At 39.0% G+C, this 20,588-nt stretch overlaps 1 protein-coding gene across 2 annotated transcripts in view; it reads right to left on the bottom strand.

The window, feature by feature from the left end:
* Window positions 1-20,588, bottom strand: part of GPD1L (glycerol-3-phosphate dehydrogenase 1 like) — a 24,388-nt gene that overhangs the window by 3,557 nt on the left and 243 nt on the right. The window contains exons 2-8 of one of the 2 annotated variants that reach the window (XM_019616536.2): window positions 15,797-15,974; window positions 14,328-14,468; window positions 10,448-10,586; window positions 9,190-9,302; window positions 3,141-3,374; window positions 2,666-2,772; window positions 1-2,427 (exon numbers count right to left, since the gene is read on the bottom strand). In XM_019616536.2, the coding sequence (XP_019472081.1) occupies window positions 2,403-2,427; window positions 2,666-2,772; window positions 3,141-3,374; window positions 9,190-9,302; window positions 10,448-10,586; window positions 14,328-14,468; window positions 15,797-15,974 (937 nt within the window). In that variant the 3' untranslated portion in view covers window positions 1-2,402. The remainder of the gene's footprint in view (window positions 2,428-2,665; window positions 2,773-3,140; window positions 3,375-9,189; window positions 9,303-10,447; window positions 10,587-14,327; window positions 14,469-15,796; window positions 15,975-20,588) is intronic. The other variant, XM_010712895.3, reaches the window with a different exon arrangement.

The following is a 20,588-nucleotide window of genomic DNA, read 5'->3' as shown; positions in this document are numbered from 1 at the left end:
TTTGGAGAGGCACATTTCCAAAAAAGCACAAATTATTCAGACTATTTTTATAATCTGAAGGGAATCACAGCCAACAAACTTCACGTTTGCTTGCTTTCCATCCCAGACAGAGCTAGATGAGTCCAATTTTCAGACACAGCCTGGTGAATTTTAGGGGTAAACTATCTGTACAGCAAAATAAACGTGCCATTTCAAGGTGGCTGACAAATTTTTGATATACACACTATTATTCTGAGTTGTACTTTCTCCTTGAGAAAGTGGTTCCATCAGTGACTCCAAGGTTTTATCTGTATTGCCCAAAGGCAACTCAGATCAGAACTCCCAATCGGTACTGGGCACTGCACTGCAAATGCATGCCAACGTACTCTGCTACGATATGTTACACTGAGCTAACTTTGGCATCATCACATAGCCTGAATTAGACTCCTCAGAAGAAAAGAAAAAGAAGCCATGAGTAATCCAACTGAGAGTACCACTATGGCAGGTACAGCATTGCTACTTGAATGAATCTCTACTTGCAATATTTTGCATTACTGAGGAAAAGAAGTGGTAGCACAGACATCCTTATAGATAGACTCCATTGTTTTATGGCTCTTACTGGAAGTGCTCAAATATGAAATGCTGCATTTTGGATTATCTGAAATATTTTCATGTCTTGCTATGAAATGCACATCCATTTCTTTCGATTTGTTTTCATGGAAAATAAGATGAAAATAGCTGCATTAGCACAAAGTATTTCAAGTCAATCCAGCTGACTGGCTTTTTGTTTTCCTTCATCAGTGGAACCAAAATTAGCAGATAGTCACATAGCTGTTTGATACCGTTTAGGTTGTAAAGTCCTTACTAGGGAATATGCAGAATAAAATATGTAAAGACTTTTACATTTATTAAAAAGCCTCACTTGTTATTCAGTTTTATGATATATTGGGCTGGGGGCTGTATTTGCTGTTAATATAACACAAACACAGGCAATAAAATCAAATTTATTGTGTCTATATGAGATAGCCACAAATATATTGTGCACCTTCTGGAAAAAAAGCAAATTTCACACAGCTTTAGAAACAGCACTGATGGTCATCAGAAGGCTCAGAGAAGAAGGACCACCACTACAAAGCGCATTTTGCTGCACAACTCTTGCTTTTTATCACAGAGAACATTACTCAGTTGTACATGTCTGCACAGGGAATGAAGAATCAAGGTTGAGTGCAGGCTCATGGCCAGCAAACTCCAAACACATCTGATGTCTCTGAGCACATTAAGAGGGTCAGTTCCACCGTTCCCAAAATGAGAAAACAAACTGCGCTGTAAATACCAACAGGCATCAACAGTGTTACCAAGGCTCTTCTGCTGAACCTACTGACTTGTGAGTATTTTTACAAAGACTTGGGAGTCTATTTACAGGATGAGAATATGGAATTTTACTCTAGTGTCCCACCTCTTCACCTTGAAACCGTGACTTTTTAATCGTGTTTTGTGTTTAAAACAGTAACAAGCAAGTTCTTGAAAAAAACACTTTGAAAGTTGCTTTCAAACGCCTTATTGAATGACACCTCGCATGAAGAACCAACACATATGTTGGTGAACCAGAAGACATAAGAACTGTCTGATATCATGTTTTTCACTAAAAACACTGTCCAAAAATTCATATAATGTGCTCGATTTGCTACAGGATATAACAGGAAAAAAAATATAAGAAAGAAAGAGGATAAAAATAATCTAACAGTATCCTGTCTTATTTAAATTATCATAAACAATAGGAACCAAAGGCAATATTTAATTATTTTTTCTATAGTTAGATTAATTACTGTACACTGCAGAGACAGGCTTGGGTGTCTTAATCCCAGAGAGATGGTTAAAAAATAGTCAATTTAATATAGCTGCTCCATTAAAACTAGATTTTAAAAACTGTTTTGGAAAAAATAAGGACAAGGCTAAGTCTTCTGACTGGCAGTCATTTACGTTCTGATTTTCTGTCATCTACCAACAGGAACAGATGGCAATAATGCATCCCTTAATCTCATAAGGAGACAACTGCGTGTGTGGTTTTAGGAATCCTATATATGATGACTCAAATTCAGATGAAACAAGCCAGGACAACCTGCTTAATTTCATACAACAAAACTGACCTAGACAAGCTGATGGCAGGTTTCACCCTTGATCTAACAGAAAGTCAAATAAGGAAAAAAAACTGCAGTATCTAAGCCAGAATCAATGTGGACAGATGCACCTACTCTACTTAGCTATATAGATCCTTAATAACAAAGCTCCTCTTTTCAGAGTTAAGCAATGAATTTACTACTATGAAACGAGCTGCAGAGCCTCATTAAAAAGTCTCTTTAGGGAGATCAGCTTTCATGCGTTTTATTCTTTTCACGTGTTAAAACACGCTGTGCTGTATCTTCCTATGACAGGAGACAATAATACATCCTGGTGTAAACAAAAGGGAATTCACAGATTTAGTACCACAGTATTGGCTCTAGAGACAGCAATATTATTTTGAGGTTTCATTCATTGCTTTCTGCATTTTAACTGAGGATTAAGCCACTCTTATTATAGTGATTTGCTTTTGGCAAAACCTTCATGAAAAAAACAAGGCCAAAAGTGTAAAAAGAGTTATGGAGATAAAAAGGTTCACGCAGAACTGACTTTATCTGTTCTTACTCACTTGTCCAGCATTCCTTTCTGCTTGAGGATGCGATACACCTCTGCAGATGTCTGTGGTCCTTGCAGTTTCTGACCGTTCAACATTTCTTGCTCCAATTCTTCAATAGACTAAACAAGAGGGAGGGAGAAAAGAAGAGCTACGATACAGTTTTTGTAAGCTTGACAACATTGTCTGGATGGAAGTAAAGATGTTACTGATGGTTTTCCCTACCCAAAAGTAAACTTGAGTGAGTACGCATATTCTCCTATATTCTTGTCTGTAAATGTTCTCCTTCCTACATCTGCATCTCCCACTGTCTTATCCCTCCAGCTCTTTTTTTTAAACACCTTCCCACTCATTCTATTCTTGTGACACACTCAATAGTGAGAGGAAAGAGAAGTACAGCTAACACGTCTCAGAGAGCTGTACTATTACTCCAACAAACCAGGAGTGCTTAGTACTTGCAACAGTGGATTTCACCCAGTAAATAAGGTACCTTTCCAGTTTTAACAAATGCCTCTGCTACACGTCGATTCCGGCCACCGTAACATGTCGTGATGAGGTCAGCAACTCCACAGCTTTCCAGGAAAGTGGCAGTAGATACCTGTCCTTTGCAAAAAATTCTGGCAAAGGCAATCATCTCCATTAGGCCGAGGCGAATAACAGCAGCTTTGGTATTGTCACCGCAACGAAGGCCATCACAGAACCCAGCTCCTACTGCCACTATATTCTAGTGAGAAAAAACAAATGGAAGATTATTCAATCAGTATCCCAGAAGATGTGAATGGATAAGAGTGCAACGTTCTCAAGAACTGCAAATACTTTATTAATGTAAATCCTATTTTTTTTTTAAGGTTTATGGGATAACCTTAAAGAAGAAAAAAAAGACATTAAGTCTTACATTAGTAAATTATTTCCAAATATAAAAGCATAGTTAAAGCTCTGGAACAAGCTGCCCCAGGGGCTGTGAAGCTGTTTTTATTGACCGTCTTTAAAAACATGCCATACAACACCCAAAGAAGATTTTATCTACATTAAGCTGTTCCTACCCTGAGGTAGAGGTGAAGATAGATAGACTGACACCCATGGCCCTGTACCCAGAGTTTCTTTATGTTTAAAGTAATTTGAGAAACTTGTATTGACTTTCGTGCTGATATGCTAGGAGGCCAAATTCAGTCCAGCTAACTGCATTCAGCCCTTTCAAGTATATGGAGATCACGTAACAATAATAGTTAATAAAGGCTTCTCAGAAGTTTCGTCACACAGGAAACCTTTCCTAAGCAAAAAACAGTTGTCTTTTTCCTTACATCTAGTGACAGCTTTCTACAAATAATGTACTGGTTTTTCATGATCAATCATCTGTATGATCAGCTTTTGTTTACAAACATAATCACTGCAAAAGCTATTTTTTCACCTGTAAAGTAACAAGATCAAGTAACAGGAATCAGAGACTACCCATACTTAGTTATTAAAGAAATAAAAAAACAACCCTCCAAGCGAGATGGGATTCTGCAGACCTGATAAAGAAAACAAGGAAGCAATAGATACAGCATTATGTTTCTGCAACAGCAATAGCAGAGATCTCAACGGAAACAGAAATAAATACAGGAGACAAAAGTCTTTAACTGTTGCTGGAAATAAAACAGTAGTCAGAAATTGCTTCAGTAAGCAACAAGCTGATAAACAGCCATTTCTGTTTCACTTTTTGGACTGTGAGAATGAAAAACTGCAGGTGTTGCAGTGCTATGTGCCCATCACAGCTTCTCCCCTTTATGAAATGGATCACTCTTTGCTTTTTAAGTACCAGGGAAAGTCTAATGGCGGCCCTTACAAACTGCAAACAGAAATTTTGACAGCAGATACGACAGCAACAACAGATTATCAGACTTAATGCTGGTACTTGAGCTCATCTTGGCTTACATCTTGGCTGTGATCAGACATCTCTTCTAGAGCAACTTCCAATATTTTTTCACTTGGTGGCAAAGTGAGAGAAGTCGAAGAGGTATTCAAAAAGTTTTCGGATGGGATAACTCATTTAACTGGAATTCACATGGTCATGAAGTCTAAACGTTTAGCACAAAAACAAAAACAAAAATATTTTTTGAACAACTTCTGGATGTTTTTCAGTACCTCTTGAGCACTCCCGTAAGTGTAGCTTCACCCCCACTCTGACAATGTCTGCTTCAACTTTCTTCTCCACTTTGCAGCAGATCATAAATTTCAGTACAATTATTACCTATGGCATTTTGTTGACTACTTCTGCCTTTCACAATGTTTGCCCTTGGAGTAATGCAAATATTGTTTTAAGCAAGTCTTACCATGACTAGCTACTTCTGAGGAGATGGCGTAGGGAGGAAGGGAAGCTGCGATTCCAGTTCTGAATCACTTAGCTCCTCTTTTGGACAATGCCCCCATTATATGTCCTGGCACACAGCTTGCAAATGAGGAAATACGACAACTCCTTTTGCTCTTGAATACACACCCACACCTAGGAGATGATTATAACCTGTCAACATAACCCTCAGACCACACTCGTGAACTTATAAACTCCACCATCTGGTTTTATTTAGATCCTTGAAGAATCTATGACAACTCCTTCCTAATACACTGCAGAAAAAACTGAATTATGCCACACAGAAAGTTACGCTTTACTGAAAAAAAGCCTTTCCTTTTAAAAACAAACAGCCTCAAAACTTGGTCTTATTCTGGACAGAAAGGTGTCTAAGTCTCAAAACAGACAGCTTGCTACTTGAAACCCCGGTGAGCTGAGTCTATTACAGAAAGATGCATAGAGCCTAGTGGCACTAGCACTATAGTAGTCACCTAAGAAGCAGATTGTGTGTGTCATCGGCCTTCTATATGGCAAAACACATTTACTGTATCTGATACAGGTGAAGTGTACCAGCTCGGCAGTGTACCCAATAAGCAACGACAATTGTAGCCTACAGACAAACTTGCTGTTCCAAAGCTGCAAAAATACCGTCAGAACAAACTCAAAATGACTGCAATAAAATGTTCCTCTTGGACTGTGGGATTCAGAGCTCTCAAAATCACTTTGCGCTTGAGCGAATGTTTCCCCACACTCAGCATTACAGCTTTTTCCATTACAGCATGCATCCTACGAGCAAGATGCACAGGGTGCTTTTATACTGAATATGGTTTTAAGCTATTAAAATACTTTACAGTAACAGCTGACTCTCTAGCTGGTCTCATGCCCCAGAGCTCGCATTCGTTGTTCTAGAAAGTAAGCTAGGCCTGGACTCAGTTATTTTATCACCAGGATACTGAAAGGAAACTCCAGAAAAAAAATGTGGATGTCAGGCAGTGTCCACAGTGTTTCACAGAGTGAGTTAGAAAGTGTATCTTCCATTTGCACATGATTTGCTGCAAGCATGCTAGAAGTCACAAATGCAGAAGATGACACAAAAAACATAGCTAACAAAATTGCAGACTCTGCTGACACATGTCACTGCTAAGAAATACCCAGCTTCCAGTCCTGCTCTGTTTACTCTAAGTTTGTGAGGTGCTCATGAAGACATTCTCAGAAGTCACTTCTGACCCTAATTAAATAGGTCATTAAAGGATTATACAGATATTTTAATTCACCTGGGACATAAACTGTTCCTTGATGTAGCGCCACAGCTCAGCACATGAATTTGTAGAAGCCAGAAAGTCAAGTAGAGACTCAACAAATTAAGGACAGTATCAGCAGGACTGTTAAAAGAGGCTCAGTATAAACCATTTGCCTGCTCCTGGCAAACTTGAACATAAATCACAGATTTAATTTCCAACTAATCTCAGGAAAGCGTAATTACCACAGTCAACTTCTACAGTCGCTGGACTGACTATCTGACAATGGTTGCTATAAACAAACTTTAAAGGAACACCTTTGTAAATAAGAATGCTGGGTTACATGCTCTGGTAAGCAGCAAATCACTTATACTTCTTTGCTTAAGGTTAAGTTGTAGCCTTAAGATTTAGAGAAAGACATGAAGCTCTGCTGGGAAAGGCAACCACAGCTGTGGTTCTTTCTCCTTCCTGCAAGAACTGTCGCCCACGCCTTGGTCCTTGTCCCAGTCACCTTTAAATACTTCCTAGGAAGGACCCACATTGTCTGGCAAATGGCAGCTGGAATCCAAGGGTACCCTGCAGTTGGGCTGCCCATAAAGACATCCAGGGACTTTGAACCACCTACGTTTGAAACTGGTTCATTCCTGACCTCACTCCTTATAAGGCTGTCAACTAAATGTGAAATGTGCTTCAGTCCTCAAAAGAAAAATTCCTCATAGAAAACCCTCCAAGCACATCCTGTTCCTACAGCCAACAACTTACTGGAGACAGATTTTCTTCTTCAGTATCATCGGATTTTTAAAAATGACTGCCATTATCAGTCTCTTAGCTGATGCAAGACTGCAGTTTCATTGCACCTACTTCTATACTTCAATACATCTCCATCTGCCCATTGTCACAAAATATAAACACAGTGAACAAAGTGGATATTCAGTCTATATGTGCACATATATAAATAGCAGTAAAGCATGTGTTCATGATCACCCAGCTGCAATACCTATTATTACAGTCTGAATTTAAATATGCTTCAAAAGACAAATTTCAAACCTAAAATTATCATTATTGTGAGGGAAAGCTGAGCTCAGAGCACCCTCTACTATCCTTCTGTATTTTTTCTCCCAACCTTTAGGCTATTATCCACACTGAAATCTTCCTTGCTTGCAGAAATAGAGTAAGTATTGAGGTAGCCTATGGTGCCAGATGAACCAAGAAAAGTCTCCTTTTCCCAAGCAGGTACATATGGAAAAATGCAGAAGCTGGAAGGATATGCTTTTCTCCCACCGTGGCATTTCTAATTCAATAAATACCTCTACAGGAATTGCTTTTACTATTTCTGTAAGAAAAAAGTAAGTTTGGACAAGCACATGCACCTGTTTGCTTCTGAATTCCAATATGTAGTTTGCAGGGATGCTCCTGTCAGTCTGATGCAGCATCACTATAGAAAAAGAGCAGACCCTCTCGTTTCATGCCTGTCTCTTTACACAACACAGTACTGACATCTTCTGAAATAGGAATTTCTTCCTTCCCTCAAGTTAAGTAATGCTAATTTTTATTATTTCTCATGAAGCAACTTTGCAAGTCTAATAAAGTAACTGTCAGTCAACAAAAGCTGCACTTGAGAGTTCGTGCTTTTCAATCAGGTACAAAATACTAAGATCAATTTGTTTTAAAATACCAGCTGTAATTCACATTTTTCCTTAGTCACACCATGCACTTCTTTGGAAGTTTCAGCTCGCTTAACAAAATATACCACAACCAACACCAAATGACCAGAGCACATAAAATATATACAGCTTTTTAGAAATGCAACTACAGAGCTCAGTCTGCAGGTTGCAAGATGAATAATGGAGCAGGAGGGAGGAACCAAACAAGCTTACAAAAAACCCACAAAGTTTGACCTCAGCCCTTTTTCAGGTCAAGAAGGACAATTGATTTAAATTATTCTGCACTTCCAAAGAAATATTGGTCTGTTGCCTGTCTGGGACTTCTATAATGGAGTTTGAGTGCCTGCTGACTAACTGCTGATTTAGTCCAGAGAATTTTCTAGAGGAAACAACTGTCAGGGAATTAACTCACCTATTAAGCAAGAATTCAAGATAGTCAGAAAACACCAGGCTGAGCAGATTTAAAAATAAAAATAAAAAATCTGTAGTGTTTGTTTTTTGACTTATTTCATGGGTCTATATGCAGGAATTTCTCTCCCACTAACATTGCTTATCACCACAGCAGCAGTTTCAAGCAATGGCTGTGGAGCCACATTACAAACTCTACAAATGCTTCCATGATAGTTAGCAGATAATGTGAACTATTGGCCAGGGTCTCAAGCTACTAATGCTTTACCTTCATAAACAGCCTGTAAATTAACCTAAAAATATATCAGTAGGTTTAAGCTAGCTTTGGCTTCCTGTCAACATCAATTTTATTACCAAAAAATAAAATCCAGATAAATAAATCTCCAAAACAGCTTTTTTTCCTATTCAAGTCATTTTTGTATGTGGTCATACACATGAATTTTATGTGTTTTATGTCAAGAAAGTCTAACACACAATAGAGCTCACATTACATAAGTCAGAGGAGAGGAGAATATTTCACTCATCAGACAACAAGGATTAATACTGACTTCTCACTTTATTTTGGTGAATGCACCGCTGTGTAACAAAAAAGTGAACTAAGATTTAGAAATATTTTGACCATTGAGGTGAAATTAACACGTTTTGTGATTACGTGTAAGAGAAGTGACTGTTTTGTGAAAGACGGAGAAAGAGAACTTAAGAGATAATGAGAAAAGTGTCTAAAAGCCAACTCATTGAACATGCTGCTGCCTACACTCACATCTGGTTCTACAGGGAATGTTATGTAACAATTTTATACATTATATAAAGTACAAGAAGCTTGATTCTTTAAATGAAAATATCCATTTTTTCTACAAGGATCTCTGTTCCATCTGTACACAAACTGCAGCCTGTTACTCTTACCTTCAGAGCACCACAGAGCTCAACGGTATCCGCATCATCTACTACAGTTATTCGGAAGTTTGGAGTCTGCAGGAGTTCTTTGAAGAGAAGGCCATTTTCCAAGATTTTGCTGCCTGTTGAGAGAGAAAGGAAGGATAAAAACTGCCAATTAATAATTGATTTGGGTATTATTTAGTCTTTCCTGCACAAGTTTGACTATTTGGAAGTAGAGATAAGGTTGTCATCCTAAGCAGACTCCTTCACACTTAAAAGCTTTGTATGCTGAGTTTCTTTGGATTCATAATTCACTGCCTGCTCATCAAGAGCTTCCAAATAATAATCCCATTAATTCTCTATACTCTCTTTTGTTCTTTGATCTTTCTCCTTAAAATAACAGTTAATAATAAAGCAAAGGTAAATTTGAAATAGAGCAGGTGCAGCTCTGCCACTTATTTTAAGGCCTTCATTCTAGAAGAATGCCTACTGATAAAGGCAGGTCAAGGACACTGTATAAACTAATCATGTTGACATTTGCAGCTGTTTATAAACATGGACAGGTAATGCAACCATTCAAAAAAATAAGTTAAATTACAGAACCATTAGTAAGAAGTTAGAAAGCTAAAAAAAAAAAAAAAAGAACACAAAACTGTAAAAATAAACATTGAAAAAATAACATAACCTCTGTTATATATGAGAACATGTACATGTATACATACACACATGCTTATCCAGAGACTATGACATGCAAAATAAGAGACATCTTCGTACTGCAGAGCTTACAGACACCAAGACACCAACACAGAACTAAACCCATCCCTAGCTTTGAGGTGAACTAATTACTTGGAGAACTCAAAAGACATTGACACCTACACCTAAAAAAAGACATGCATATAGGTACCATCTGTGACTGTAACACCTGAGCTGGAACACAGAATATATAGTCATTTACATATATCAAGCCATGCAGATCCAAGAAAAATCATAAGAATAGGAATAAGATAAAGCAGTTTGCTACATGGAGGGTGATCAAAAATGTGCATAGCATTTCATGTGCTAAGGTCAAACTCTTGTGAGACGTGTTAAAATTGCACTCATCCCTCCCTCTAGTCCCATTATTCCCCCAGTACTTTTGGACATGTAAACATTCTAAGAAATTTAACATTAAAATCAGAAGGATCCCAGAGCTTCCAATGCTGAAAACAAAGAAATTTGAGCTACTGAGTGCACACCTGTGAGGATGAGAACATACTTACAACACTGTTATTACTCAGGACATTACCTATTGTGGTTTCACAGAATTTCTCTGCTGCCACTTCGTTGGCAATATTTGCCCCCATCAGCACACTGATGTCTATTCCCATCTTCTCTCGAATGATGTCAGAGATCAGTTTCAGTCCCTCTGGGCCTTCATCTATTCCCTGCAACCAACATTAAATGCAATTACTACAAAGGCATTCAGTAGACAGAGTACAGAAGAAAGCATAGCACAGTTATTCTTGTCCATGGGCACTGCACCCAGGCCTGTCCAGATAGAAACTAAAGATGAAGAATTTCCTGCTTTGTTGCTATGCCAGTAAAGCTTCTGCTATTGCAACTTGTCCAAGCACCTTAAGAGTTAGGACTGAACTACCCATGGGGGTGAGGGGGATGATGGTAACATTGTTATTCCCATTCTCAATAACAGTTCTGACTCTCAGAAGTGCTGAACTTAGCTGTCTTTTCCAATCTTATTGATTGTATAACATTCACCTCTGTTCAGAATCTCAGCCGCTCAGCTGCTTATCACTATATCCCCACTAAAATAGGGAAGTGTCACTGATGCATCATTTGTGAATCAGGCCTGCACTTGGATCTGGAACTGCATCCCAACTCACAAACAGCATCTCACTGACTCGCTCTGTTTAGAGGCACCTGAACTGAAACATCAGAACCGATTCCCTCCTGTATAACACCAATAGCAGTTCACTCATAGAGATGCGTTTTAATCAACTTAAGAACACTGCAAATGAAACAGCAATTCATAGATATGAAGAAAGCTGAACAACTCAGAATATTTATAAGGATATTTTTGATTGTCATTTATAAAACACTCTTCACGAAAGGTGAAAGTAGGGGGAGAAATAGGACTTTAGAGAAGATCACCCTAGAGATCAATGCTGCAATGGAGAACACAATCTGGTACCCTGAATGGCTTGGATCATAAACACAAAGTAAGACCACTTTATCTTCAAAAAAGCATTTTCTCCTACTTTACAGAATGAGATAAGAGATTTTCCTTGAGCTCTTAGGATAGGGACATGGCAGACCACTGAAATGGTCTTTCTTTCCTACAGTATGTAAGTTTTATTCAATACTACTCCTTAATGTTGGGAAGGCATGGTAATTTTTAATTTTATGCCTTAAGGCAAAAAGGCAGTGTGATCCACTACTACTACTACTACTATACACACACACACAGACATACTCACACACACATATCTGTATGTTGTCAGTAGTGGCATTTCAGACATGCAGCGTTTTGCATTCTCACAGACCAGAGGTAACAGCCCTTGCAAAACATCGTACTGCCGAGAGACGATGAAGTGCCTACATAACAACAGCCAACAGTGCTTGCATTTCTGCATTATTTTTTCAAGCACTTAATGCACACTCTGCTTTCTCATCTTTTATGAGCCACAGAAAAAAGAATTTGAAAGCAAGCAGACACATAAATATTGCATTTCCCCCTCAGAGCACCAAGATGTTCCCACGAGGTAACTGCAAGGCCTCTCCCCCACCCTCCTAGCAAACATCAATAAACAGAAAAACATACACACATTGGGAACAACTCCAAAAATTTAAATGTGTACACAACAATTATTCATCCACGCAAAACCTGATGAAAGAGGCTCAGGTGCCAAAACCCAGCTTTGCTATGAAACAAATGCAACTTCTGACAAGTCAAGGAATGCTGCACCTGTTCCTTGAAGAGCCAAGTCCAACATAGAATGACAGACAGCAGGAGGAAAACCAAACACTCCCCACCCCAAACCAAAGGCAGCAATGATCCCCGGGCAATGCAAGTTTAGTTCTGTGGTCTCACCCGTTGGTCATAATGCCTGCCAATGCAATTCCTGAGGCCTGTGTACAGATGGATGAAAATGAGCTCAATGCTGAGGTTGCCTGAGGAGACTTCGAGTGTTCCCTGATTTCCAGCTCCCTGCTGTTGTGTATGATCCGGTTCCATACATCTGCACAATCATTTGTTAGGTTTTCATAGATACCACTAATCAATCAACTCATGTAAAGCTACATGCTTGAATGGGAACACAGATTACCTAGCAGACAAACACCTTTATTTCCCAAAGACTCCATTTTATTATAAGACATTAGGCTTTGCTTGAAAATTCGACTGTTAAAAAAAAAGGAGAAAAGAAAAACGAAGGAAGACTAGAGATGACACACTGCTAACTTGCTAAGCAATTTAGAAAGCAAAGAAACAAGAGGTCCCACTAGTGACATTTTTCAGAGAACTGCACTTTAACTGCCAAAGTTAACACAAACCTCTTTAATTGCATTAGTGGTGAGCATAATGAGACTGCTAAAATATGACCTTAGTGAAAACGGCATGCATAAAGAAGCTGCAAAAGTAGGGGAAAGAGTGCATTCTTGCCTCTATTATTAGTTTCAACACTGCATTCTACTTCTACCCTTTCTTCTTAAATGATACTTTTAATGATGCAGTTATAGCTTTTGATAAAAGCTAGTATGTTTCACATTCTCCTGAAAAAAAACCCAACCTGAGAGACATCACATCATTTCTTTCTAAAAAAGCACATCCCAATAAGACAAGGAAATGTGCCTACTATGCAATTCTGTCTTGTATGGCAGGTGTCATTAGTTTACCTATACTAGGGCAAGTAGGGTTACGTACCCTCTTCCTATTTCTTTTTTTTCACATAGCCCTTAATCAACGCTTCATTAAGGCACTTGTAATCAATACTCTGAGCAGTACTGCCAAGGGAATGCAGGCCCAGGTCCTGATTTCAGATGCGCTGACATAAATCCTCATCTACTCCACCAGTTTAATCAGAGTTGTTTCCAGCATTAGGGATATAAGAACATAAATCACATTTTGCAAACTACAGAAGAGTAAAGATTATCTTGAGCTTACAGGAGAAGGAAGCATAAACTGACAGCTTCAAAGCAATGCAAGTTTTATAGCTTTAGGGCATCTAAGATAGCTTTGTGGTTTGGGTGCTATGTATTCAGCTCTTTTAATGCTGCTTCATTTTATCCTTCTACCATATGGAAAGCTTTTCCACAAAATGCAGTAAGCGCACTCAGGAAGCATTACTTTTTCATACCTCTCAGTAATATAACAAGCCAGCACTGACAAAATAACACAAATTTGATGGGTTTAGTCAAACTAAAGACAAGTTTGTGGTCAGCAGTCATAGGGTCTTTTTGTACTTTTCCTTCTTTTTTCTTTATGAACAAAAGATCCTTAAATGATCCATCAATTGATCGTTTGCCAGAAATGACAGCAGACAAGGGAATATGTGATGAGAAAATGGTCTACTCTTAACTAAGTAGAAAGCATTCTTGATAACCTCAGAGGAACTGAAAAAAAAAAAACCACAACACAAGAGAAGAAACATTTAAAACTTCTATCACCAAAACCATAAAGCCTCCAATGAAACACTTCCCACACCTCAGCCCCACTCCAAGTTCCCATGTCTCAACAATCCTTTTGGGCCATGCTGAACAATCTCTGTTGTTGCAACATAATCTATGATATGAACAAGAGCTCAGTCACACAGAATTCTCCCAGTAGTTCTTAAAATGATTAACTCAGTGCGTGGGATGAGCATTAACAATCAAAGCATTATGCTTGTGCTCTGCTCTCCATCTAATGATGCATTTGGAAACAAGAAATAATAGACTGCAAAGCTTGATGGTGCAAAACATATTCCTCTTCTCTTTCTTTTCAAGTCTTGTGAGCAGCCTCATTTTCTTCTTCCACTAACGACCGAGACAAATTCCAGTTGTGCACCTCAAAAGATTTAATGAAACAATCTAGGGAGTAGCACAGAGTTCTCATATTAAACTCCAAACTATCTTGTTTTAGAAAATCCCACAACATATTATCTGTTTTTTATGCACAGCATTTGCTATACCTTTATCAGAGTTATACCGAGAGCTTTCTTGGGTACTCGTCCTGTGATTTCATCGCAGACCTTATGAATGAACTGATGAGGAATGACAAAAACCAACAAGTCTGCATCCTTTACAGCTTCATTAAGGTTTGGGACAGCAACCTATGTAGGAAGGGGAAAGAAAGACCACATAACTTCTTAAAATTTACCCTACACACAAATGTTTTTAGGTTAGTAAAAGCACATTTGGGTCTTATACAGAATGCTACAAATTACTGAGCTTCATAATTGAAAGTAATAATAACATAAGCATCCCAGAAAAGCCAAAGAATTGAGGTATTCAGATAAGCTATTACATGCCCTGAAAGAAGCATCTTCACAGTCACCAGTACGGTTAGCGTAAAAAAAATTCGAAGTGCACCCTAACATTCAAACAAGTATTTGGAGTCAGAAAATATCAAAGAAGAAGCTGTCTTCTCTTTGACAAAATGACCTGAATTGTTGATACATTACTGCATTGGGAAAACTTGTTTCCTTAATTAGTTCCTTGAACAATCAAATTTCTTCCCCAGTCCTCTTATATGCTCTAATTCATATTCCTGCTCTCTGTACTCCTAGAATGTACTCTTTACAAAGGTGGCTTACTTTGGAAACACTTCATGGACTCCACTTTTCTTAACACTTGATGACCATCACAAAATAAGACAAAGATTTAGAATCTAGGAAGAAGCTTAACCCACAGGTAAAGAAGAACAAATGTGAGCGAGCAGGTAGGGGACAGGAGAAACATTGTGGGGCTGTTAAAGATAAGACAAAACACAAAACAGAAAAACCTCAAACCCTGCAATTGATGGTAATTCATGTTTTTCCTGCCTCAAATCTTTACTGAACTGCCAGCTGCTGCTGACTTTTCTGGTAATGTTTCTGGGGCAAGATTCCCAAGCAAGGCATCCACTGGCATGTTATGCCAACACAGAGTGTCTGTGGAGTGCCACTGTCCTGCCCTGGCAGTGCTATACCTAACACACTCATCCAACTGCACACAGCAACAAGGAACTGAGAATCAGATGAACCCAAGCGGCCTGCAGAAATAACCTAGTTCTCATCCTGAAGAATACTTTAAATCCCTTCAATTCTAGTTGACCAGCCAGTTCCCTTCCAAAGTGAAGCCAAATTTTTATGTTGAGCATGGTTAGGGCCATTAATCTTGCTCTCATTTTCAATTTACTTCCATATAGAGAAACTGTAGTAACGTAAACACAATAAGAGCAAGGTAAAAAAAAAACAAACACCAAACCAACAGTAAAAGAGTACAGTATGTTGGATTTACCTGTAATTGAACTTGTGCAAGTCTCTGATCTCAATAGTACGTAGTTTGAAATATTATAAAACCTAACAATGTTAGCAAAATAAATTTATATTTCCATTCACAGCATGAGAGATATTCCCTCTGCTCTGTAAATACATCAAATTTAACTTCCGTGCCTTACCACATTATCTGGCAGCTTGTATCCAGGGAGATATTTTACATTTTCATGTTCATTATTTATTATATCTGTCAGTTTTCTCCCATTAATATTCTCCTCGAAGACCCACATCTTCACTGTGGAAGCAAACTTTTGCAATTTTTTTACATTATTGCCTATTATTTTGGCAACCGCAGAACCCCTGCAGGAAAGGAAACAAAACAAAAATATTAAAAAAACATTAAATAAAAAAGAAAAAAAAAAGATATCGCTCAAGAAAAGCAGACTGTCTTTTAAATAAACAGAAGCTCACGGGTTATTGGACCAATTACTACTCAGCATATCTGACCCTGTAAAGCAAGTGGAAAATACACCAGTCATTCACACCTGCTGCTTTCTCTCAAACAAATGTGTCTAGAGTACAAAGGACAGAAGCATTTGTTTGCTTACTGGCTATGCAGTGGGAGTTTGGGTTACTGTATTTCCACAAATCAAATAGATTATATCTTCAACGCAGTGGTAAAGGTGGCATATTAAATTTTTTAAAACCAGATCAGTTTCACCTTTCAGAAATGGCAATTTTTCTTTGCTAAGATGACTAATTCTTCAATTTCTGCAGAATACCAACGTGCATTTAAAGCCAAGAAGCATTTATATTTTGCATAATTTATAAGACTTATGGTCACCCTGCCTGTCTCAAAGAATTTAATTATTGCAACAGCATCTTCTGCATTTGCAGGCAGACAATTCTATCACTGATCTCCCCAAGGAAAAGCACACGATAAAACCTGTAGGATGATGAGCATCTTTACTGCTCAAATCTCCATGCGACCATTAAATTAATCAGAACTACTGAGCTATACACGTGATGAGGAATAAACACAACCTTTTCTTCTACTCCTAGCCTGAATGCTGTATGGAATTAAAAGATATGGTTGCTTGCTCTCCTGAGACAAGAAAAAGGCTTCATAATTACAGATAACATACACGGGAGTAAAAAAATAAACTGAAAAGATGTGACAAAAATACAGAGTGACAAGTCTGAGGCTTCCCACTTCTGCAGATTTCCTCATCTCATGGTTGGCAGCTGTGTCCACAGTGAAGGGTTGGAAATGGATGGTCTTTGCGGTCCCTTCCAACTTAAGCCATCCTATGATCCTATGGTTCTATGATCTCTCCCTCTATTTAAATTTCTGAGACCCTGATTTCCTAGAGCTTGGTGTTGGGGTGGTGGAGTGGGGAGGAACAGTACGCTTTATTAGAAGGTACAAACACTTTCACTTTACAAAAAAATACTCCACCTGAGGTAAACCTTCTTCAGGCAAACCATAAAACTGCACCCTAAAAGACTGAGACATGTCTCTCCAACAGCACTTCACACTCCAGTGAGCCCCTTGGGTTCAAGTGGCCCTTACTGGGCTCTCACACCAGGCCGACGCTCATGGGGAACTCTCCCTGCAATAGCAGACAGCTCACCAGCCCCATCCTCTAGGCTGCAGACCCCACACTGAGCGTGATGCTCCGTACAGCACAGGTGTGTGTGTCACAGAAAGCAGGTTGAGTTCCGTGAGCAAGAGCAAACTATGACAGACTTCTACATAAAGCCTGGATCCTGCTAAGTCACTGTCTTCAGTTCTGAACTTCCATACATACTGCATGTTTGATGTCAGTAAAGACAGAAATAACCAATTCAGCAACTGCCCAAGTGGGATTTTCAGTTCGCCAGCTTAACACTCAACGGCACGTGCTTCTTCATCATGACATTAATTCTATCATAACATAACACTTAAAATGTCTTAGCTACCTTTTTTAATACCACAATGTAAGGCTGCAAGAAAAGTGAAGATTTGTCTGGTTCCTGAATTCAAGAATGTTCTTTCGTTTGACTGCTGTGGTTCCCCATTTCCTGTTCTGTTGCAACAACTACTGTACCAGATAGCTCAGCAAGGTCAAACAGCTGACTCCAAGATGGCTTACGGTGAAATACCAGCTCCCCACACCTATTAATCCAACAGACAAGCCTGTATTCTCTTCTATGTCCTACCACTCCTTAGCATGTACTCTGGAATCACTACTGGCATTTCTGGCTTGTCTTGTAGCGCATTCCTGACAAATCACAAAGCAAAGGAACTCCAACTCCTGCCAATTTATTCCTAATAATAGTAGATCTAGCATGAGCTAGGTTGAAATCCTGATGACTACATCTGATCAGTGACAGAAAGATATTTGCAGTGAACGAAGCCCTCACAAAGCTTAGACTGATGTGCTCCAGGTGTCGGGTAATTCTATTTAAGTAATGCAACAGTTCTCTTCCCTGCAAAGGGTACCAAGGGCAGGCCCAAGCTCAATCCCATACAATTCTAATTTAACACTTTTAAAGACTTGTCTGAAGCTCACTGAGCAGGATCATGCACTTCGTCTCCTGTTCTTCACTATTAGTGCGTTCTAATAGTTCTAATTTCCTCACATTGTTTTAAAAGTTAAAAACTTAATCCAGAATCTCCTAAACTCACCCTGTTATCATCACTAGTGGAGGACGCAGTATGCAAACATACATTGTATCATTAGCCCTATCACTTTTTCCTAAAAATAAATCTCCTCAGTTAAACCATAAGTTTTATCTTTGGCTTTTCTACAGCAAGCTCCCAGCCGTATGAATCCTTCTGTCCCAGTATGTGCACCCACCTTTCCAAATCCTACAGTCTATGCTCAAGTTAGGCAAGTCAATAAACTAAGGGCTGGCTCTAGCAAATGGCACAGGTATAAATTCTGGTCCCACAGCCTTTGTTAACTTATCCTGAAAACACTATCAAATAAGAAGGTTACAATACATGTCAGAGGCAGTGCTTGTGGTATTCTAACTGAATCTGGCCACTATTCTTGAACTCTGGGGCTCCAAGGCATATATATCCCCAAGGTGTACTCTCCTTGCTTTCAAGCAAGGGTTTATTATTATTATTATTATTATTATTATTTTGTAAGGATTCTAATTCAATCACTTATCTTCTAGCTGAACAACTACAAACAGGCAAAACACAACTCCTGCTCTTCTGCACTTTTTTTAAGCCATCTGTCTGGATCCATAGTCTTGCAGCAGATGTCAGAGACCCTGCCAAGCTAACTGCATTGTTAAGGTGACCTTCCCCAGTCACACCAGCCAAATGAGTTTGGAAGTCGTATGTTACCCAAGGTGATTAGTTCTGACCTGTCACTGTTGTGCCAAGCTCCCTTCGTATTTTTTTCCATCCCAGATATAGGTGAAAGGGCTGTGAGAAAGCAAAGGCATTCAGTCCTACAGTTACTTGCAGGACAAGATCATCTCACAGAGATCTACAAAAAATCTCCAGTCTCCAAATTGCGGTGCTCAACTCAGTTCAACTACATACATGTTTACATTTTAGTCAACACCAGGCACATTCCTGTTATGTATGTTTTATAAATATAACACCCCAAAATATCATTAATAAAGCACATATAAGTGCTTTAATTTCCTTTTATTTCCTTGTATTTGATCATTAAACATTTCCATTTTAGGACCACAGGCCCCAGTTCAATAGAAATGTTGATCCACTATGAAACAAACTCACAAGAGAATCTGTAGGTATTACCTGCTAGCTATAATCACATCTGTATGTACTTTGTTTTCACCTGACTGGATCTGTTTAATAATGTCAAAAGTGTCTAATGGGATGGATGCTTGAATGGCAAAAGAACCATATCTGCAGTGTCTGCAGTCAAATTATCTATGGAACTTTGTGCTAGATTTCAAGTGTGGCAGAACAGCAATAACGAACACACAACTCCTTTTGACATAAACTGCAATGCACAACACAAAACCATAGAATCATTAAGATTGGAAAAGATCTCTAAGATCATCCAGTCCAACCATCAACACCTGCCACCAATATTGCTCACCCATGTCCCTTAGTGCCACATCTACACATTTCTTGAACATCTCCAGGGACAGTGACTGTACCACTTCCCGGAGCAGCCCATTCCAGACAGCCCTAAATCAAACAGTTACATTTCAGTTGTCTTCTGCCTTCTACAATCATCTCGCAATTCACCTTACAGCCAGCAAGAGGAAAGCTGTACTGAAACACATGTCATTCCCTCAAAAACCCATAACAGTGAAAAACAAGAGTTCTGCAGTTGCTGTTTTTCTGAATTATGCAAAAGCACAACAAAAGCCAATGCAATGGATGAACAACAAGCCTGAGGTCGCCTCCGCAAGCATCACTTTTTGTTCAGCAAAACTGTAGGACCTCGCTCTTTGGAAAACTGAACTTCTGTGAAGTTAGATTTAAAACTGAAAAAAAAAAAACCCAAAACTAACCACAGAAGTAACATATCCCTAGCATTACTAAATAAAGTGGCAAACTATGAAGACATTCACATAACGCATTGTACTTACTCATTGCAAATAGCATCTAAGGTAAAACTGGTGCTTGGGAACGATAAATGGAGGGAGGGAGACAAAGAAGCATCAGAAACACCATATTCTCCCCAGGGAAATAACGTGTCTGTTGCTTTCAGCAAACATAACGCGTGCCTCTGGCAGCTGGATGGAAGCGGACCGCTGCAGAAGTTAGCAGTGACCTGCCATGCTACCAACTACGCTCAGTACCCTCAACGCCTACGTCACCTGACAGATCACACTACAAACGCCAGGTTAAAAATATCCCAAAGTAACACCTTCACTGAAGGGTCGAGAAGACAGAAACAACGATCGATTCCGCAGCTTCTTCCTCCGTTCACTTCGGGGAAGCATCTCGGAGAGGGAGCGCGGCGGAACGAGTCCGTCTCAGCAGCCCGC

This window comes from Meleagris gallopavo, chromosome 6 (assembly GCF_000146605.3).
Source record: "Meleagris gallopavo isolate NT-WF06-2002-E0010 breed Aviagen turkey brand Nicholas breeding stock chromosome 6, Turkey_5.1, whole genome shotgun sequence".
NCBI lineage: Eukaryota > Metazoa > Chordata > Aves > Galliformes > Phasianidae > Meleagris > Meleagris gallopavo.
Note: the sequence above shows the minus strand (reverse complement) of the source record. Positions and strands in the feature narration are given on the sequence as shown.